At 37.3% G+C, this 22,499-nt stretch overlaps 1 protein-coding gene across 2 annotated transcripts; it reads right to left on the reverse strand.

Annotated features, from left to right (window-relative positions):
* Nucleotides 1–960: 960 nt before the first annotated feature.
* On the reverse strand, nucleotides 961–20,564 carry LOC107778827 (putative helicase MAGATAMA 3). 2 transcript variants are annotated; one of them, XM_016599138.2, is made up of 20 exons: nucleotides 20,340–20,564; nucleotides 20,066–20,231; nucleotides 19,109–19,236; nucleotides 18,682–18,879; nucleotides 17,875–18,066; nucleotides 17,587–17,622; nucleotides 17,163–17,251; nucleotides 16,928–16,978; nucleotides 16,180–16,291; nucleotides 15,992–16,097; nucleotides 12,177–12,274; nucleotides 11,977–12,090; nucleotides 11,774–11,866; nucleotides 4,900–4,953; nucleotides 4,119–4,177; nucleotides 3,441–3,525; nucleotides 2,272–2,640; nucleotides 2,023–2,145; nucleotides 1,837–1,926; nucleotides 961–1,445 (listed from the first exon to the last, which is right to left on the reverse strand). In XM_016599138.2, the coding sequence occupies exons 1-20, from the start codon at nucleotides 20,439–20,441 to the stop codon at nucleotides 1,239–1,241; spliced, it is 2,472 nt and encodes an 823-aa protein (XP_016454624.1). In that variant the 5' UTR covers nucleotides 20,442–20,564; the 3' UTR covers nucleotides 961–1,238. The 2 variants fall into 2 exon arrangements, with proteins under 2 accessions (XP_016454624.1, XP_075073584.1); XM_075217483.1 differs by lacking the exon at nucleotides 4,900–4,953.
* Nucleotides 20,565–22,499: the final 1,935 nt, after the last annotated feature.

Genomic DNA, 22,499 nt, shown 5'->3' on the forward strand with positions numbered 1-22,499 from the left:
AAATTCAAATTCATGTAATTTTTTTCCTTTAATATCATTGACATTCATGTGTTTTGAACTTTCTTTATTAAAATAAATTGTGAGACATTGGTTGTCAGACAACGATACTTGTAAGAGTCAAATGGCATATACCGACTTAACGCCAAGGCTATTATGCCCAAAAGAGTAAGTTATAAAAGGATAGATTGTTTTTGTGGCGACTAATGTCGCGATTAAAGTCAAAAAGTTGCTACTAAAAGTCAGTACAGTAGTCGCAAAAAGAAGGGACGACACAGTGCCGACTTTTAGTGGCGACAATTTGACTTTTAGTGGTGACCGTCGCCACTAAAACAATTTATCCTTACATAGAACAACTCTATTGGCCACAATAGCCTAAACTTTATGCTGACTTTATTTGCCATAAATTCTTTTTCACACAACTTACCTTATTTTGTATTAGTTCAAGTCTATCTCTTATTTGCTTTAGACTTTTAATGGCGACATAGTCAACATTTACTGGCGATTAAAGTTGCTACAAATTGTAAATAATTATACGGGAAAAAAAATCAAAAAGAAATAGATTTTGGATAGATAGACAATGAATAACTATAGCTGACTTTAGTCTAAAGAAATCAAGTTGGGTCTGTACTTCTGCAATCTGTGAGTGATGTACAAGTAACTGATACTTTGTCTGGAAGTTAGCAAAGGGAGTGGAATGGGTATCTCACATCTGATTGATATTAAAAAGACCTGAAAAAAGATATTAACAAAACGAAACAATTATAGAAGATCTTGAAATATTACTTTTAGACAAGGAGTATTACTATAAATTTGTAATTCTCTGTCTACAAATCTTCCACTGTTCATATGAAGGTATTAAAGCTGCTCTGTACAGTCCAGGAGACGGAAAAGAACAGAAAAAAACATTAAACATAAGAGAAATGCTGATGATTTGATTTTACCATAATGCCAAAAATCATGGACACCAAATACAAGTAATGATCTACTATAAGATTAGCCTTACAATATGTTTTCTTCTTCTAAAAAAAAAGAATCTTACAGTTTATGTCAAGTTGTTCCAAGCTCCTAATAATCAATTGAATTCAGTCTCTACACTACAATGATTTGGACATCATCATTAATTCATTATGATTCGTAAAAATATGTTTAGTATAAATACAAATTAAGAGCCATTGGGAACAATCTTGTGGAATTCACATTGGTCAAACAATGATAACAGAAACAATTGTAGATGAACCCTAGTCCTCATCGTAGCCCCCGTCTTCTCCAGCATCACCCCAGTCATTTTCTTCCGGTTGCACTGGATCAGCTTCAACAACAGGACCATCAACGGGCACTTCAACGTCCATATCTTCTGGAGGAGCTTCAGGTTTATCATGCATAGCTTCGACTTCCATTAATGTGAGATTTTCCTGACTGAAGAATTCATCGTAGGGTTTGGAGACCTAAAACAGAAGCCAAATAAGCAAAATATGTGTTTATTGAACTGTAGAAATCAAGGATCTAGCTGAGGTGGCACAACCGGAAAATTTATAATTGTCTAAAGGTTCGAGACCAGGAAGTTCAGTAAAGGGAAAGAAACTTAAAATGTGAATCATTAATGCCTGAAGTGAAAACGAGGAAGCGAAAGAAAATTAGACAGCATAAGGATGAGACAATTATTTTCTTAGTTCACACCACATGGCTAACAAATTTACCAGACTCCTTAAAGTTTGGTTATATTTCCTGTTTTTGCTCCTAAGGAACTGGGTGTCCTTCCCCTACCTCATTTTTTGGGACAATGTCTCAATATTTCTCAACATGGAGTACTAAGATAATTATGTCAAGATTTTATACCTTGTAGAGCGCATTTCTCTGCTCCGCGCTGTCAACTAAATTTTGCCAATGTTTGTCTCCTCTTCTTAATGTGGATGCAGAACCAACAACCTAAACACAAAATGTAGAACATTGTTTACAGAACATTAACTGACTTCTGAAAAGTAGGAGTGAATATTAGAAAACTTTCGCTTGCTAAATGAATACCAGGACAGAAGACCGTGCTCTGGTTATGCCAACATTCATTCGCCGAAAATCAGCAACAAAACCAATGCCTTTATCTTTGCTCGCTCGAACACATGAAAATATTGCAACATCCTTTTCACGTCCCTGTAGTAAAGTGAATTATTTTCTCTCTACCAAATACAGAGGAGAAGAGAAGATGCCTGAATCTTATTTAGCACTAATCAAGTGCCAAATGATGCAGGAAATCTGTCAGGAAAGTCAAAGGATTACCTGGAAACCATCAACAGTGTTGATATCAACTACTTTGTCAGACTCCACACCAAATGTTTCTCGGAATTTTTGACGCAAAAGTTTGACTTGATGCCTATATGGTGATATAATAGCTAACCGGGAACTTGATTTAAGCTCTGGATATCTGGAGACTAGTTTGTGATACATTGCAAGCACAAACTCAACCTCATCAACATTTTGCCAAGAACCACTTCCAGATGGCTGAGACTCCTTTCCCTCGTGAATGTCAAAAAAGCAAAAAGGTCCAAAGCAACGGTATTCGTGCCAGGAGCGCCTTGTCTGCTCTTCAACATCAGGTCCATCTTCTAGAGCCTCCTTGTAAAATTCTCTGGAAGGGAAGTTCCTTATCTGCAATTTGTAATTTGATACTACTATATTAATATATTTCAAAAATAGAGATCATTTTGAACTTCCTGCCACGGGCCTATTAAACCCAACATCGCATTTGAAGTTACAGTAATATTTTGTTTTTTTAGCGATCTGTTCCACATTGTGCGAGACTCGCAACTACCATCTATCTATGAATTCTCAAGCCTCACTTTCTGTCATTTTCAAATCTTATTATCTAAAGATAAGCAATGAGGACGCATGATTCATAGGTTAAACACAGATGATATTGAATGCAGACATCGCTGATCACCAAATTTAGATTGAAAGACAAACTTCAAGTTATTCCTCTCAGATCTATTTACCAACTACACAGTCAATCCCTAGTTGCTAGAAGCCTACTTCTGATTTTGATTTCCTTTCTTCTTACTATCTTCTGTTCTTTAGTTCTCTTTATCAGCCAAATTCTTTCTTTTTAAGCTTTTCTTTTGATGCTTTAGCATTTGATCTTTCTTTGAGTTATCAGTCGAAGCTCAGCATTTCTCATGCTTTTTTAAATATGATGCAATGCAGCAGTAAACAAAATCACTATCTCTGCTGAATGTTACTTAAGAGACCGAGTCTCTAAAACTATTTTCTATCAAATGGGCTTAGGTCAGTGGCAATAGTATATTATTTGCTGTTAGTAAAAGGAACAAAGACCTAAAAGTATCTAGAGCATCCAGAGACATGTCTGCACATTGAACATATGGGATTGATGTCTCAGCAGTTGCATAAAAATGTGACAGTTTATAATGTCATATAAGAGAATGATAGCAAACCTCTGGATGCATGCGATATTGAGTCTTCAGCATCTGCACTGGATATCCACCCCTCTGAAGTCTCTCAAATAAGCTGATGCAATATCTATCAATACCACGTCCAAGGAGGAAAGATGAAATTAGAGAAACAAGAATTAGGGTTTCTAAGGACTTTATTGGTAACTTGGAACAGTCAGATCTTTTCTCGAAAAAGGAAAAAAAAAAAGGATGTCTCGATTTTCGTTTCTACTATAAGGCTGAAATTTGCACTCTAGATATTTTATTTTTCATACAGAGACTGTAGATACAAAAAACACAAACAAGTTCCATAGTAAAGAATAAATTTATCTTTTTCAAGAAAGTTTGTAATGAAAAAGAGAAGGCAGTTAGAAATAGGAAACCAAGTAGGAAAATCTAAAGCAGAGTTAGAGGAGGGTGAGATGTGGACTGGAGGAGATTGGCAGGTCAGAGGATACATATCCCTGGTGAAGGCCTGGAGGTAAAAGCCTGGAGAGTCGAGGGATGGTTTTCATGGTGGCTGAATGAATTATTCTTGGTCCTCGAAAACAGCTCTAGTTTCGACATGATGGCAGCAGAAAGTTACAAGAACTTGTTTACTTGTTTCTCAAAAGTGTTGGAAACATAAATACTTCTGTTTCATGCTCTTTTATTTATAGAATGTAGACGCAGTTGCTTTACCCAAAATTTCCAGCAATAGGTGAGATCACAGTGGCTGGCAGTTGAACTGGATCACCAACCTGTTAAAATGAGAAGGAAGAAAAGTTTTAAATGTTTCCCAACATGATTAAATTTCATATCAAAGGGAAATGAAAGAATGCTGCTTTCAAAATTCTCTTCAGCACAGAGCACATCAAACACAGATATTTCATTATATCAACATTGCATTTAAAGAGCTTACCTACATAATCAGAATTCAGAATTGTTCATATGTAGCAAGGAAACTTTGGCCCGCAAATAGTTCATGTTTTTTTAACAGAAAAATGGTTACTAATGTATAATAGAAGAATTTAAAAGTTCTAATACACATAATAAGTAGTTTTCTTATGTCTATGGCAACAGTTAAAATATTTTATGTCCTATAGACTGACATTTTTTGGGGGCTTATACCATAGTTTTACTTCCCAACACATGAACTGGTTCAAGTACTGTTGAAATACTTTTCAGTAGTATGGAGAGACAAGGTTCACTCTTAATATAAATGAAGGACGATATAGGAAATATGAATTCTTAGCTATCATGACACAGAAAGTACATAATATGCTGGGACATCCCACAAGAGAGAAGTGGATAAAACGGTTGAGAGACTAATATCATTCATGTCAAATCAACGGAGTTGATTTAATACCAGAAGAAAAGAACAGACATCACCCTGGGAAGTATGCCCAAATCTTCCAGCTCAAGGAATTATATTATAAGAAAATTGAGGGAAAAAATTACATATTTGCATCAATATCCATACCAGGAATACTTGTTTGCACCCATTGGACAACGGGACAAGTGTTGATGGTTCCACCTGTTTAACAATGACGTTAAGGGTTAGCGGCTAGATATTACAAGAAAATTCTAGAAGCTCGGTAAATTTGGTGAGGGAATCCAGTTATTTCACATACAACAGTACAAGGCGACTCAACAAATAGTATTACTAAAGATAAATTCATAAATCACACTTCATGTCAGGAACATGATTGTCAAGGCTCCTTTTTTTGGCTTTTTATCTTTCTTTTTTTAAGAATAACGTAAAGGAAAAAGGAATGCTCTCAGCGCACGATAAGCCAAGGCAGGCTAACGTGCACCACTGATGGCTAGGAGACGCAAACAAGCAGCTCCGGCGACCGCTGCTACAACGCCGGTGAACTTGATGATGCAGACTATCACTCCGTTAACATTTGGAAGTTTCTTACCAGCTAGATTCCAACCAATCGAGGAGGAAAGTGAGCTAAATGAAGCGGAAGAGAGAAAAAGTAACCAATGGAACAGTAAAATTGAAAATCAAACAAAGGAAGCTCAGAAGGGTAAAGATCAGCTGCCAATAAGTCCGAAACGACTACAGTTCTCTGAGGCTGGATCTTCAAAGCAAACTCCAGATCCAGATCTCGAAGCAAATGCAGAGATAGGGGTGGAGAAGACAGTGCATGCAAAGGAGCTTCGACAACAAAATCGAAACTCTCAGATGGGGATGAGATTGGAATATGTTCCACCAAGTCACAGGGATGGCAAAGTGGTCATTCAAATAGAGGAAGATGATGTGAGTGAGCTGAAGGACTATTGGAAAACTGCTCTAATTGTCTATGTTCTGGGAGATGCTCCGTATGAGAAGTCTATGGTGAGTTATATAGAAACAGTTTGGGATTTTGTATCTAAACCCCAAATTCTATATCACCATGATGGCTATTATGTTTTTCGATTCACAACTGTGGAGGATAGAGATACAGTTGTTCAAGCAGGGCCATATACATATCACAACAAGCCACTTATCTTACAGAATTGGGAGAGAGATTTCCATTTTGATCATAAATGTATCACTACTATTCCTCTATGGATTCACTTTCCTAGTTTATCGGCTGGGTATTGGACTGCTGATGCTTTAAGTAAGGTTGCTAGTGCTGTTGGTATGCCAATGTACACAGACAAGTACGCAGCTGAATTGAACAAAATCTCTTATGCAAGAATGTTAGTGAAAGTAGACATAACAAAGCCATTGGTAGAGAATATTGAAATTATGACTCCCAATGGTATAAAACAACAGGAAATTATATATGAATGGAAGCCAAAATTCTGCAATGAATGTTTGCATTTTGGACATGATGTGTTTGAATGCTGGAAGCAAAGTAAGAAGGAAGAAGATGCTGAATTCAAAGCCCCTAAGAGAAGAAATAGAGGCAGAAGGAGGAAAATTGTTCAGGAATGGAAGCCAAAGGATCAGCAAGAACAGGGAGAGAGGAATGGTGAGGTGACTGAAATTCAACCTCCAATAGATGTAGACAAAGGGAAGCAAGCTGATACAGATCAAAACAGAAGGATAATGCACAAAGATGATGGCACTGAAAGACAGCATACTTCAATAGATCAGCAGGGTGAAATTGTTGAATCTAGCAATGCTACTAGATTCAGAGTATTGGAGGAATATGGACAAACATCTGCACAGGGAGGGGGTTTGAATCCAGACCCCAGACAATACCCACCATGATCATTAGTACTTGGAACATAAGAGGGCTGAACAAGCCCTATAAGCAGAAAGAATTGAAAAACTTTCTGCAGAAGAATAAAATAGACATTTTAGGATGTCTGGAAACTAGAGTCAAAGAAAAGAAAGCAAAAAAGATCCTGTATAAAGTAGCAAAGGATTGGGGATACTGCTGCAACTATACAAAGGCTGAGAATGGTAGAATTTGGGTACTGTGGAAGACCAATCTTTCAGCCAACATTGTTCAAGTTCATGAACAATTCATTCACTGCAAAGTGAGTGATTCAGTAACAGGATACCAGATTATGTTGACAGCAGTGTATGCTAGAAACAAACTGCAGGAAAGAACAAGTTTATGGTGTGATTTACAACTGGTAGGGGGACAGGTTCAAATTCCCTGGCTCATAAGTGGTGACTTCAATAATGTCCTAACCACTGACGACAGATTAGGACAACCAGTCACTATGAATGAGGTGAAAGAATTCAAGGATTGTATTGACTCTATGCAATTGACCCCATTGAAGACAAAAGGTTGTTTCTATACTTGGTGCAATAAGCAGCATGCATATGACAGAGTATACAGTAAGATCGGGCCTTTGGGAACTTTGAATGGATCAAGGAATATGGGCATGTGGAAGCTGATTGCCTAGAACCTGGGGTGTCAGATCATTCACCTATAGTGGTCCAAATATGGAAAAGGAAGAATATATACCCCAAACCATTCAAGTTGTATATGGTAACAATGGAACACAAGGAATTCCAACAGTATGTAAACAGAAGCTGAGAAATGACCCTATGGACAGCATATGGCAGAAGTTACAAAAACTGAAAGCTGAGGCAAAAGGATTAAACAGGGAGATGGCAAGCTATGAAAAAAGATTGAATCAAATAAGGCAGCAGCTGGAATATAATCAGATTAATCTGAAGCTTGACCCTTTCAATCAGGATCTGATTGAGAAGGAAAAGCAGACCTTGCAGGAACTAGAGAAATGGAGTATAATAGAAGAAAGAATTCTGAAACAGAAGGCAAGAGTAAACTGGATAGATTATGGGGACTCAAATTCCAAATACTTCTATGCACATTTGAAGATCAGAGCAAGTAAAAACTCAATTACTACTGTGTACAATGATATGGGAGCTAGAGTTACAGAAGCTCAAGCTGTAGAAAAAGAATTCACTACCTTTTTCAAGCAGCTGATGGGAACTGACACTGGGATTAAACCATGTCCTAATACCAAATTCATCAAAGCAGGAGTGTGCTTGTCATTGGAACAACAACAGGAACTAATAAAAGAAGTAACATGTGAAGAGATTGATGAAGCAGTGAAAGATATGCCAAATGATAAAGCCCCTGGAGTTGATGGATTTCCAATAGAGTTCTTTAAAAGGCACTGGGAAGAAGTGAGACAGGATGTATATGATGTTGTACTGTTCTTCTTTCAAACAAGCAAGATGAAGCAAGCATGGAATTGCACAGCCATAACATTGATTCCAAAAGCTCCTGCACCTACAACTGTGAAAGACTATAGACCTATTGCTTGTTGTACTACTGTCTACAAAATCATTGCCAAGATTCTGACTAAAAGGATCAAAAAGGTAATTGAAGGTATCATTGGGAAAGCACAGTCTACATTCATAGAAAGGAGGAGCATTGTGGATAATATACTGTTTAGCCATGAGTTGTTCAATGGGTACAGTAGGAAAGGCTTATCTCCAAGATGTGTACTCAAGGTTGACTTAAGGAAAGCATATGATTCTTTGGACTGGCAGTTCCTAAGATACATGCTCACAGATCTTGGCTTCCCTCAGAAATTCATAGTATGGATAATGGAGTGTGTGACAACAGTGTCCTATTCTCTAGTACTGAATGGAAGATTTACTAGACTTTTCCCTGCAAAGAGAGGTATAAGACAAGGAGATCCAATGTCTCCTTACCTCTTTGTGATTGCAATGGAGTACTTGCAGAGGGAGATGAATCAACTTGCTATGCAGAAGGAATTCAAATTTCATCCAAAGTGCAAGAAGCTGGGAGTGACACATATTTGTTTTGATGACGATTTGCTAATGTTTTGCAGGGGTGACACACAATCAGTTACTATAATGCAGGAGACCTTTAAGAGGTTCTCCAATGCATCAGGATTACAGGCAAGTGCAGAAAAGAGTTCTATTTATATTGCTGGTGTAGCACAGCATATAAAGGAACAACTGATTGAGTGTACAGGATATGAAAAGGGTAGTATACCTTTTAAATATCTGGGAGTTCCACTGTCTGCAAGAAAACTGAACATTCATCAATGTTTGCCTCTGATTGAAAAGATTACAGAGAGAGTCAGATGCTGGTCAGCTAGGATGCTTTCATACTCAAGTAGAGTCCAGCTCATAAAATCAGTGTTATTTGGAATACAGATGTATTGGGCTCAAATTTTCTTACTGCCAAAGAAAATCATGAAGATGATACAGACTATATGGAGAACCTTCTTATGGACTGGCTCAACTGATTACTCCAGGAAAGCACTGATTGCATGGGATAGAATATGTCAACCTAAAGCTACTGGTGGTTTGAATGTGATTAATATGAAGATATGGAACAAAGCAGCTCTATTAAAGCATGGCTATGAAAAAGGATACTTTGTGGATTAAATAGGCTCACATCTACTACATAAAAAACAGGCCTATTGATGAGGTAAACACACCTAAAACAGCAGCATGGGTGGTGAGGAAGATCATAGAGGCAAAGGGTGAAGTACAGAAACTGAGGTCAGTTCAAAACAACCTCATTGACACACTAGACAACTTTGTGAAGCATGGCAAATTTCAAATACATAAAGCATATGTCCAGCTGCAGCCTCAATTCCCCAAAGTAGACTGGAAGAGTATTCATCTACATGCACAGATCCATCCTAGGTTCAAGTTCCATCTATGGTTGACTATCCATCAAAGAATAGCAACTGTGGATAGACTTGCCAAGTTTGGAATTCAAGTTCAGCAAGAATGTGTATTCTGTGCAGACTGTGGAAACATTTGATCACCTATACTTTGGTTGTCCAAGTACAAGTAAGCTATGGGAAAGAGTATTGATTTGGATGGGCAATGCGAGACAGATAGGAAGCTGGCAGCATGAATTGAAATGGATAAGTAGTATGGCAAAGAGGAAAGATTGCAGGGCAGAAATGATCACAGCACTGTTTGCAATGGTGGTTTACTGCATCTGGCGTGAAAGGAATTCGATGAGATTTAGCAAAGGAAGTCACAGCATAGAAGAACTTTGCAAGGAAATTGCAGTACATATACACATACAAGGAAGGAAGAAGATCAAATGGCGAGCAGAATTGGAAAATTTAAAAAATACTCCTTAGTATAGTACTGTGTAATTAAGTTCAGTATTGTATAGGTTTACTTTGTAACAGGGAATTGGAGATTAATGGTCAGCATTAATCTGGGATTGTAAAGCTACTTTTTGATGAAATAAAAGCAAAATTTTGTCAAAAAAAACATGATTGTCAAGGAGTTTGAAGAGTTGGTTTAACTTATATACTAGTAGTATATTAGGAGATATTTTTTCAGTAGGCGGAACACTAGAATATATTTTTTGATAAGTGGTATCTTACTACACATTAATTATTGAAGTTCCGTGTAAAGTCTTTTACATTAAGGAAAAAACACACGGATAGTTTAAAATTGACTGACTGAATTTGCACTCTTGAAACTTATTAGTGGTATACGGATTATCAATACTCGTCTGTCTCCATTTGGGTACATTCCAGAAAGGGAATTTTGTAATGGTCACTGTCTTCTCTATTTGATTGGCATTATTCCTAACTGAAAAATAAGTCATTTAACCCCATATGGAGGCACTTCGCAACTTACCTCCCTGTAGTATGATAATAAGTGTACCACCTTCCTACTTCTCCTAAACTGGCATTCTACTGACCGCAGTACCTCCCTCTAAAAGTGCGTCGGAGTCAAAGCAAGTAACAATGCTTCATACCACATTTCCCCCCTAAAGTAGGACTGTAAATCCCTATTTTTCCCTTAACAAGTGCAATATTTCCACTCTATAAGGTATGGACCACTTGAACAACTTCCGTTAAATTCAACTTAGATTCCTAAGGTAAAAACTGTTGATGCATTTCTCCATAAGATTAGGACCAGAAAAGCAAAATCCCCATTTAACGTGAACTGCACTTTTTTCATTTCATAAGATTAGACCATTTAAGCATATTTGTTTGAAGTTTTAGCATGATCCAATGAACTCCTCCATAAGATTAGGACCAAATGCATACAAATGCACTGTTGGATTATTTTTCAATAATTTACAATTTGGTACTAGCACTTTGCTTGTGAAGACTATGATACTTCTAATGGGTTTTATTTTGTTTTTAAAGCTTTTAATTCCAAAAAGGGTCATATCTGATGTGTTAAAAGATATGTGCAACTTTATTCTGTAGTTTTTCATATCACAGATGCCTACTAACTATTTTGTCGGATTGTTTTACAAGGAAAAAAAATTTAAGATTGGACTTTTACGGACTGGCCAAAAAAACACAGCATGGAATGGGTTGAAATGGGGATTTTGGGTTTGTTATTTCAAAGGGTGAACCTGGACATGACCATCCCTTTTCATGTGCAGTTCTGATTATTTTTCATGGAACAATTACATGAATTTTCTTGTGAAGGATTGGCAGTGAGATTCAAGGGCCTCTACCTGATTTGGTACTATATCAAATTATATAACAATTGACCACCTCATCTAACAGCATAATCGGTTAGAAAGAGAACATCGTTAAAATTATGTTAAATGTCACGTGAAGTTGCAAATTGAGTACTACTACTGGCATTTGAATTTGGCAGCATGATAATTCTGTCACCCACCCAACCCAACCCAAAGCTGCAAAAAGTCAATTTCATCATTTCCATTAAGGTTATAAAAAGAGAGTATATTTCCAAACTGAAACTTTTTCAGGGAGGGAGGGAGGAGTGGGCTTGGAAGATAACACGGCTGTGACGAACAAAGTTGCAAATGCAAAAAGGTAAAGTACATGAATATTCAAAGCATTACTAGCTAACTATACCAAATGAAGAAGAACAACAACTGACAATGACATGTAGCATTAATTCTATTCAAGGTCATAGAGGACAAAGTACTTACAGCTTGAGCAGCTTCATCTATTATAACAACATCAAAACCACGATTCAATTTACTGAAAACAGGGGAAGCACTGAAGCTAAGAGTAGAGAACACCTGCACATCATAGGTTAGTCATTGACTGGCTTGAGGTAGTTATAGAAGAGGGTCCAACTGACATTGAGTGGATTTTTATTAGCTATAGAAAGAGGGTCCAACTGGCATACAATTACAGCCTCATCCAGAATAGAACCACGAATGCTGTCTTTATCTTTCAGCGGCCCTCCTTGCTTCTGCCTATCACCAGTTTGTGAGTCCATGCCGGACAGTCTTTGTTCCACCTACATACACATAAACCTACCAGGTAAACATCCATATTTGGCACTGAGATCTCTAGAATAATGAGAAACGAGTGCAAGGTACAGACGAGGTAATCCATGGAGACCGCCTGCACAGAATGATGCGCTTTAAGACCAATTCGTACTATTTTAGGACTGTATGCACGGTCGTTTTCATCCCGGATACCTGAAATTGATAATAAATTTTACAAGGACCTGAAAGCAATAAACATAAATGCAATTTTTGCAGCAAAAGAAATTCCATATCTCCAAGTACAAGGTTGTCCATGATTTCCTTTCGTAAGACCATAAAATGTGGCCATAGAGCTTTAGCGCTGATTTCATAGGTTAAAGAAACATATACATCATAAGTAGAAATCTTTTTTTTTTTTTTTTTGGGGGTTTTTGGGGTGATAAATACATACAGAAGTAAAATCTATTGAGAAGACGCAGAGCATGTCATATTTTTTTAAACGCTCATAGCATATCTCATCAACTATAACCTCATGTTATCTGTTCGAAGTCACTTTTTAAGTTGGAATAAAAATCATCATACGTATAGAATTACTTTTTGTGAGTCTTCCAATCCTACAAGATCATAGGCAATGAAGCTTGTTGATACTACAGAGGGTTTTGTTTGTGTCGCTGATCTCTTCCCAGCCCTTGCAAAGATTCTCTAATGCTCAAGGGTTTACTTCGACAGGCTGCAACTTCTTCACCTTATTGCAACTCTGAGCCTGAGAAAAGAAGTAGATTCCCTTTCAGGTTTTCCCACGTTTACGCCTATTACCTTAAAGTGCAAGCTTCTTCTACCTATATACTGATGGTTTTGAAACAACCTCCAAGAACACAAACTACTGCATAATACTATGGGAAGTCTGCCCTGCACTTGGCTCAAAACTTCTGTTTAAAATCCTATGCTTCGGCCGCCAATACTCGCATGCTGGTAGGATAACAGTTCTATTACTCATTACACATCATAATTTATGAAGAGAAACCAGAAGATAAACTTGACATCTATTCATTACCTTAAAAGTTATTGCTGGTGATATCGCCAGCACAGGGTAGAAAGTTGCCACATTTTGCTCTGAGTTATACTTTACTTATGAGAAGATGAGCAAAAGGTAAATTTAGCATCTAAATTCATTACCTTGAACAACAATCTGTTTGGGTAATACAGCTCAAGGTAGAGAGTTCCTACAAGTTTACTGATGACTGCATTCCCTAGGGTAATCTACGGCTGGTTAAGCAAATATAAAAATACCAATATTTCCTATAGCACTCACCGAATTTATTATCACAGTGTTGTACGTAATATCTATTTCATTTCACAAGTGAAACCGATACCAAAAGCTTAAAAGTAACTGATATAACATCAAAGAACTGCTTACCTTCTTCGCGTAATTTTCAGAACAGTGTTAATTTCACATTGTAAAAGTTCCAAAGGAGCAGAAACTTGTAGGAACTCTCTACGGTCTCGACGGGGCGTCTCTGGCGGGCACAAAGGAGACTGGTGGTGGAATGAAGTGGTCCAAGGTAAAGTGGAAGCAAAGAAGGCGGCGTACCTGAAGTTAGTGGGGAGCATAGGTGAGGAGGAGAGACGAGCGTGCATGGAGAGGTATAAGGTAGCTAGGAAGGAAGCTAAGCTGACAGTCACGAAGGCTAAGACTGCGGCTTATGGTCGTATGTACGAAGAACGGGGGAAAAAGGCGGGGAGAAGAAGTTATTCAGGCTGGCCAAGTTGAGAGAGAGGAAGGCTCGGGATTTGGACAAGTGAGATGCATCAAGGACGACGATGGTAGAGTATTGATGGAAGATTCCCAGATTAAGAGGAGATGACAGACTTACTTTCATAAACTGCTGAATGAAGAAGGGGATCGGGATATTGTGCTATGTGAATTGGAGCGTTCCGAGAGTCACCGTGACTTTGGGTACTTCAGGCGCATCAAGGTTGAGGAGGTCGTGGGAGCTATGAGTAAGATGAGCAGGGGTAACGCGACTGGGCCTGACGAGATTCCGATGGAATTTTGGAAGTGTGTGGAGAGCAGGTTTGGAGTGATTGACTGGGTTGTTCAATGTTATTTTTAAGGCGAAGAGGATGCCGGATGAGTGAAGGTGGAGAATGGTGGTTCCGTTGTATAAGAACAAAGGTGATATCCAGAGTTGTAGCAATTATAGGGGTATCAAATTACTGAATCATACCACGAAAGTTTGGGAGAGGGTGATTGAAGCGAGGGTGAGGATGATGGTGTATGTATCCGACAACAGGGTTCAGGTTCATGCCGGGTCGTTCTACTACAGAAGCTATACACCTTGTTAGGCGGTTGGTGGAATAGTACAGAGATAGGAAGAAGGACCTACACATGGTGTTTATTGACCTAGAGAAAGCGTATGACAAGGTTCCTAGAGAAGTTCTCTGGAGATGCTTGGAGGCAAAAGGTGTGTCGGTTCTCTACATTATGGCGATTAAGGACATGTATGATGGGGCTAAGACTCGGGTAAGGACAGTAAGAGGCGACTCTGAGCATTTTCCGGTTGTTATGGGGTTACACCAAGGCTCTGCGCTCAGTCCGTTCTTATTCGCCCTAGTGATGGACGCGTTAACACACCATATTCAAGGGGAGGTGCCATGGTGCATGTTATTCGCCGATGACATAGTTCTGATTGATGAGTCGCGAGCCGATATTAACGAGAGGCTGGAGGTTTGGAGACAGACTCTTGAGTCTAAGGGTTTCAAGCTGAGTAGGACGAAGACAGAATAACTGGAGTGTAAGTTCAGCGCTGAGCCGGGGAAGTGGGCGTGGATGTAAGGCTTGACTCACATGTCATCCCGAGTAGAGACAGCTTCAAGTACCTTGGTTCGGTTATCCAGGGGGGAAGGGAGATCGACGAGGATGTCACACACCGTATTGGGGTAGGATGGATGAAGTGGAGGTTAGCATCTGGAGTCCTGCGTGACAAGAGAGTGCTACCGATACTCAAAGGTAAGCTCTATAAAGCGGTGGTTAGGCCGGCCATGATGTACGGGGCTGAGTGTTGGCCTGTTAAGAAATCACATGTCCAGAAGATGAAAGTGGCAGAAATGAGGATGTTGAGGTGGATGTGCAGGCATACTAGGATGGATAAGATTAGGAATGATGATATTCGGGAGAAGCAGCGCGTGACTCCCATTGATGACAAGATGCGGGAAGCGAGGCTCAGATGGTTCAGGCATGTACAAAGGAGAAGCCCAGATGCTCCGGTAAGGAAGTGTGAGCGGCTGGTTGTGGAGGCACGAGAAGAGGTAGAGGGCGGCCTAAGAAGTATCGGGGAGAGGTGATCACGCAGGACATGGCGAGGCTTCAGATTTTCGAGGACATGGCACTTGATAAGAAGATGTGGAAGTTGAGTATTAGGGTTGTGGGTTAGGAGGTAGTTGAGTCTTGCCTTACTTCGTACCGTTGTTAGACTAGTCTGGTAGGGTTTTTGTCTAAGATAGCTAGTGGCAATGTCGTGTCTTACTATTTCGCTTTTCAGTGCCGGACCTATTTACTAGCTATCGCTTTTGCTTTGCATCTTTCTTCTGGATTTCATGTTGTTCCTATTTTTTCTATGATTTCTGTGGTGATACTGATATTGTCTCCTTTTGTCTTTTTGTCCTCTTGAGCTGAGGGTCTTTCGGAAACAGCCTCTCTGCCCCTTCGGGATAGGGGTAAGGTCTGCGTACACACTACCCTCCCCAGACCCCACTAGTGGAATTTCACGGGGTTGTTGTTGTTGTTGTAAATTTCACATTGTAAAAGTTCAAAAGGAGCAGAAAAGTGTCCTATATTTTTGTATATTCAGAAATGTATTCATACACAACATAGCAAACAACACCACAACTTGTGGCAAAGAAGAAATCTAGACATAACAAAGAGCATACCTGTGTTTAGAATGCGCAAAACAATCTCGTCGAGAGCAGAATTTGACGGAGCACAAACAAGAACACGAACACGATACTTTCGACTGGAATTAACTACTTCCGGTTTCTAGAAAGACAGATTAGTGTAAGAGGCATAAAATTAAAGTTTCTCAGAACTTAGCATTACCATGGACAACATCAAAACATACCAACTCATTGCCAGATGTAGGGAAAAATCCATCATCCCCATCTATAGGCATTTCTTGATCTAGAGGATTAATCCCAGCTAACCATGGAGATGCTTTTCCCCAGTGATTGTATCTGCAAAGTTCAAACATTTTACCCCATGAGATATTCAAAAGAAACAAGGTCTAAAAGAGATTTAAAAAAAAGAATTTTTCACACAATTCTAAATGTCGAATTTATAAAAATTATGCATGTATCTAGAAGAAGCATTGGCAAAATAGGGGAGATAAGGTGGTCAACAGCCAAAAACCATACACATAATAATTGTATAGATCACTCTGCAAATAAAATCCAACAAGAATACACCACCATCCACCCCGCTTCTCCATCCATCCATCCAGAAAGAAGATGCTGGATCTTCACAATAATCAGTTAACAAGTGCATATATATTTAACTTCATCTCCACTGTCAAAGATCTTGCTTCCTAAATATGGTGGCACAACATGGAAAACAAAATATCGACACATAGTTTCTACACTCTCATTTTATGATCCTTAAGGTTTATAAAGTTCATGAAGATTTATCTTCAAATTTTCAACTTGAACCTTTCATCATGTAGTCAGCTTATAAGGCAGCATATACATGTATGTACGCCTGGTAAAAGAATATGTAGATACATCAATGCATGCTGCTTTTTTCTTTTTTTTAATAAGTACATCATACCCACATTCATAAATATTAACAGGATTTCACATGATTTGTAGACATACTTGTCTGCCATGGATAATTCTGGTCCACGTTTTACAACACTCAAATTCCCCCTGCATAAATTCAGTATATAAAAGAAAATGTGTTACCCTTTTGATTAGGAAAAAACTTTTGCATTATATACAGATAACAGAATAAAGGAATGCTTTCTGTTGAATGCAATATGCCATAGCAACCACCAGAAATTTTTTCTAATATGAATTCACCTAAAGCAACTAAGAAAATTAAGCAGGATACCTGTTGGAGTGTACTCTGGCAGGAGTTGCATGCAAAATGGCACTGAGAAGCCCAAGGATAGTTTGTGTTTTTCCAGTCCCTGGTGGACCCTAGAGTAATGAACTTTGTTAAATACATAACTCTATTAAAGTTCCAGCTTTGTGGTTAGAAGCATCAATGATACAAGATTAACTTGAATCTGAAGCATTGCCTTACTAATATTTATACACTAGTCTCTTCTGTAGGAATTTCGATACATTAAAGGTATCAGACTGTATTTTTCATGGAATAAAATAAGATACACAACTGAACACTGATCATCTCCACTTGTCATGGCATTCCAAGATACATTCATTCATAAATCCCAAAGATAGTACACTTGAAAGAGCATAAGAGATGGCATGTTTAATTTACACAACCTGGAGAATAAATGGATAAGTCAAACCTGTATTAACACAAAAGTTTTCCGTGAAAGCCCTGCCTGCAGCAAAAGAGAAATTTTGAATGAGAAAAGGATATGCTAAGTTTTACATGACATAAAAACTACTCATGGTCGAGGCCGGGGGGGGGGGGGAGGGAGCACAAGAAATATGAGGATATAGATGGCATATATACATTGACACACATATATATATATATATGTGCTATTGCAAAATCAAAATATTAGAAAGGTGCTTACTGCATATACTTAAGATGAGATAAGAATAATTATAAAGTTGTTTTAGAAACTCACATTAATAGCATCAAGCTGAGACTTGTTGTGATTGCTTTCAAGAAAATCCTTCAAGGGTCTGGATATTTTCCAGGCATGATCCTCTGTAGTATGATTGCTTTCAGCTGCTGATAGTATCAAATCCTTGAATGGGAGGGAGCTAACTGACCGCAGAGCAACATATTCACGGGCTATAGTTGATAAACTGCATATCTGCAAAGTGAAGCATATATAGTGAAAAGGAAAACAGTTTCACGAGAGTATATGAAACTTTAATTTCATCTTTAAATTCAAATAACTAGACCAATATTAATGTGACTTGCAACTGGTATTTTTTTTTTCCACTCAGCAATATTAACATTGAGGCAGACCAATAAAATAGACCCTCAAAAAACTTCGCTGCAAATCATCTGAATTCTGCTGATTGCCTGGAAATTGCAGGAGAATTGGTATATCTCTACCATGACTAACTTACCAAGGTCTCGCTAACACAAACAATTATCAGTTGCTGAATATCACCTTAAGAAACATAGAGCATATCTACTGCAACTTAACGAGGTTTTCGTACATAAAGAACCAAAATCATGCATAAATTTCCACCAGTGAACTTTTGAATTTGGTTTAGCTCAATATACAAGTTTGATATCTCATACACAGGCTGAACAACTCGTTTCTTCATAATGGAGCATTATCCAGAAAGTATAATAAACTGAGCCCACACTTTACATATTCTCCACATGCATGAACACGTAAGTTAGAATCACAACGAAATCAAATATATTGGAACACCTGAAGTTCGACAAGAATTTAAAAGTTAGGCCGGGATACCTTAAGAACATGCAAAAGCTTCGCATTTTCTGTAACAAGAGGACGCATATTCAAAAGCCTTGGGCAAGCTTCAGTCTCCTCTGTACTCAATTGTTTGACCTCTCCACTCAGGTACATCCTAAGTCTTATTTTGTCTGGTCGACGATCCTCAACTAATGCAAATGCATACGCAGTTGGAAGTCTCTTACCCTCCCCAAACTGCAAATATTTCACCACAGGCGCCCAAATTTCTAAGAAATTTTTTAACTTCGGACTATCAAGAAACTTCAGAAAGAAAATGATGACATATGGAAACCGCATTATGATGCTTGTATTCACAATTTAAGTGGGATAGCATTGAGGAACCCAAATTTTTTAACACATATGTTCAGACTCCTTACAAAGTGACAAGTGAAAAGCATACACAAAGTTAACAGAAACCGGGTACCTCTTTATTTGAAAGTAACAACAAATCATTTTGTGATATTGATTCAGCATCACTGGATGAAATCATTGGAAAGTGAAATCCATCAATCTCACTACACCCGACAGTTACTGCTTTCATCCATTGCGTGTCTACAATACCCAAGAACAAATATGCTAAGTACATGAAAACAGAGTCAACCAAATAAAATGATACAAAATGGAACTTGAAGACATACCAATGTAAGCTTTGAAGACTCATAAAACATGTATACATGCATAAATGTGCAATCTGAATTATGAATATGAAAATGCACTTTAGGTGATATATTGTCAAAATTCTAGTCCGCCCTCAAGTTTTAAAGACAAAAGACTAATAGTACTAGTTGTCTCTTGAGTCCCTGTCACTGTAGTAATTGCAAAAATAAAAATCCAATAACATCTGCATAAGTTCTTGGATCAACAAGTGCAGAGGGTGTTCCTTTCTTTCATCTAGTAACACCTGTACAAGGCTGCCCAAGAATGAAGAACAAGAAGAAAATCTACAAGTGTGCCTCAATCCCTGGTTAGTTGGGGTCACCTATATGAAATTTGGACCCTTTCATTACAATGCTCAATAACCTGAACATGGCAAATTACTCGGAATGTTCAAAATTTCCGAGATATAGTTCTTGTCCATCCCAAATTAGTATGAGATTGAGGTTTTATTTTATGGTGCTGACACAGCAACTTGTGTTAATATGACTAATAGCTAACCAAAAATTAGCTCGACGACACAAATAAAGATAGAATTTTTAACTGAATAAGAAGGGGGAATTCAAAGAAGAAAACCATAATGCAATTATCGCTTACTATACGCTCGATACTATTTTTTTTTTCTTTTGATAAAATCTCAAACATCCTATATTACCTTTCTCAAAGAAAAAATCTCAAATATATTAACAATGTGGGGAAGATGGATAAATAACAAGAACAATGCTACCTTCTTCATCATCTTTTTTCCCTTGGACGATTTGAGCTTTGACCTCTTCAAAAAGAAGAGGCTCGAATGTTGCAATATAATCTTCAACATCTTTGTACGAATTCTTAGCTTTTTTCAGTCCAGTAGTAGTGTCATCATCCCCTTTATCCTTTTTGTGATTCTTTCTCTAAATAATTTTGAAATACATAATGAAATATATATATTAACACCCACTTATACAGAGAGGGGTAGAAGTAGGGGAATTAAGAGATACAGTAAAAGATTGTGAAATTACATCGGATTCTTTGAGGAGACGAAGATAATCCCAGCTTAGAATGATTTTGTAGAAGCGGAGACTGCAAGCTTCTTCATCCAGCTTGTTCTTGTCCACCGCCATTTGTGAATGAGAAAGGTAATTGCTCTTCCTATGGGTTTAGGGAAGACAGAGCAGTAGAGTATAGCAGGGTTTTAGAGGAAAGGTGGAGCTATGGGTGTTCCTAAAAACCGAGAAAAGGACCAAATCCAAAACCAAACCAAACCGAGCAAAAAAAAAAGGAATACTTTTTTGTTTGGTTTGGTTTTGATTTTGAATTTTAAAATTTTGATTTCAGTAATAAAAAAATCGAATCAAACCGACTATTAGAGTAGGCTAATATGAAGTAAAGATCAACCATTATATATATACATATATATATATATATATATATATATATATATATTCTTATACAAAGTTTCAAAAAATTTATGTTAAATGTTAATAATTTGCACTTTTAATATAGTTCTTTACCTTTACATTCTAGTTTGATTGATAGTTTTTTTTTGTTTACTGTAAGAATCCATTTCGTATTAAAATACATATTTTTAATTGAGTCCTTAAATTATTCATCACTATTTGATTCAATTATCATCAATATATTTTGGTAAATAATAGATTTCTCAAACGACAATTGATTTGATAGTGTTACATTGAAAATGTGGTCTCCGGAATATGTTTGGTAGTGTATGTCTTATATTTAAGAAAAACCCGACAAATAACCGAAAAAAATGAAAAACCAACATAAACCGAATCGAGAAAAACCGACTTAATTGGTTTAGTTTGGTTCTAATATTTAAAAAATCAACTTACTTGGTTTGGTTATTTTTTAGGGAAAAACCGATTCAAACCGAACCATGAACACCTCTAGGTGGAGCTATATATAGTTTGGTATTTTCCTAGGTAATTTAAAGTCCAAATTGGCCCGATGATTTTACTTTGTAAAAATTACACGAGGCGCCCTATTTGGTTGTCCATTTAACATATACCTATTTTTTAAAAAACTTTTAACTTATACCCACTTTTTAAGCAACTTCATCCCCTTTCTCCTCCTCAAAGTTATATCCGCCCTCGACCTCTTTCTGAAGTCCGTGACTAAAGGTCCTTGCTTGATTGAACGGTTGCAATAGATGATGTGTTAAATGACTAAGCTATAGATCCTATTTGATAATGCATGGCATTAGCAGCAACATATTGGTTTATGTAAATTGTTAAAAAGTTTCTTGCTTTATCAAATATCGATTAACAGTTCCTTTGGATGATTTAGTTGTTGAACTAATCATCTAAATAATTGGTCCAATTAGAGAGTTATAAGACGAGGTATCCTTGCTATTGAATGCTTTATGTGACCGTAAAGCAGCTATTTTCATGTTTTCGTGACAGTATCATTATGAAGGGAAGAAGACTCTAGAGCTGAAGTTCGCCAGTTACAAACAAAAATTTAGTCAGTTACAATCAAACAGTTACAAAACAAAACTTCAGCAATTACAAACAAAAACTTCAGCACACTTTCTACTTCAGTCCCGTTTACTAGAATGCTGAAGTTTTGCGTTACTTCAGCCCTGTATGCTGAAGTTACGCGAAAAAATGGGTATACTTGCAATTTTCTTTGCAAAGCGGGCACAAATTAAAACGTGACCCAAAAAGCGGGTATAGATGCAAATTCTTTATAATAAAATGTATTTTGGAGCCTTTTGAAAAAGTGTTTTTGAGAAAGAAATTTAAGGAAAATTTAAAGAAAATAAATATGTAATTTCAAAGGTTATAATAGTACTTATTAGTTGTTTTGAGTATTTTGTCAATGTCAAAAGTGCCTTTACAAAAAATTATAATTTTACTGTTGTTTCAAGTTTCTTTCTTAATAAATTTATCTATTATAAAAAATAAATTTTCATACAAACATCAACTTATGTATAAAGCCAAATGTTAAAGAATTGACCTTATTTATTTTCTACTGAAGCTCGAATTAGTGATATTCTATTGGATACAAATCTAGCTCGAATAAGTGATATAGTAGTTTTGTTGAACTTTGGCTCCGACTAACCTTGATCCAAAATTATAGTGAGCTCATATATGCTTTTTTCGAGCTCACTTAACGAAGTTTGGATTTTTAGTATCCGCTCAAGGACTCGATTAATTTAT

The sequence above is a fragment of the Nicotiana tabacum genome, chromosome 7 (assembly GCF_000715075.1).
Source record: "Nicotiana tabacum cultivar K326 chromosome 7, ASM71507v2, whole genome shotgun sequence".
Lineage (NCBI taxonomy): Eukaryota > Viridiplantae > Streptophyta > Magnoliopsida > Solanales > Solanaceae > Nicotiana > Nicotiana tabacum.

Excerpts from the sequence above, each read along its gene's own strand:
- LOC107778827 (XM_016599138.2), bottom strand. The coding sequence starts at position 20,441 with ATGGCGGTGGACAAGAACAAGCTGGATGAAGAAGCTTGCAGTCTCCGC. Across the intron at positions 20,232-20,339 it reads GTCTCCTCAAAGAATCCGAT|AGAAAGAATCACAAAAAGGA; the intron begins GTAATTTCACAA and ends AAAATTATTTAG. Across the intron at positions 12,275-15,991 it reads TTTGCGCATTCTAAACACAG|GTATCCGGGATGAAAACGAC; the intron begins GTATGCTCTTTG and ends TATCAATTTCAG.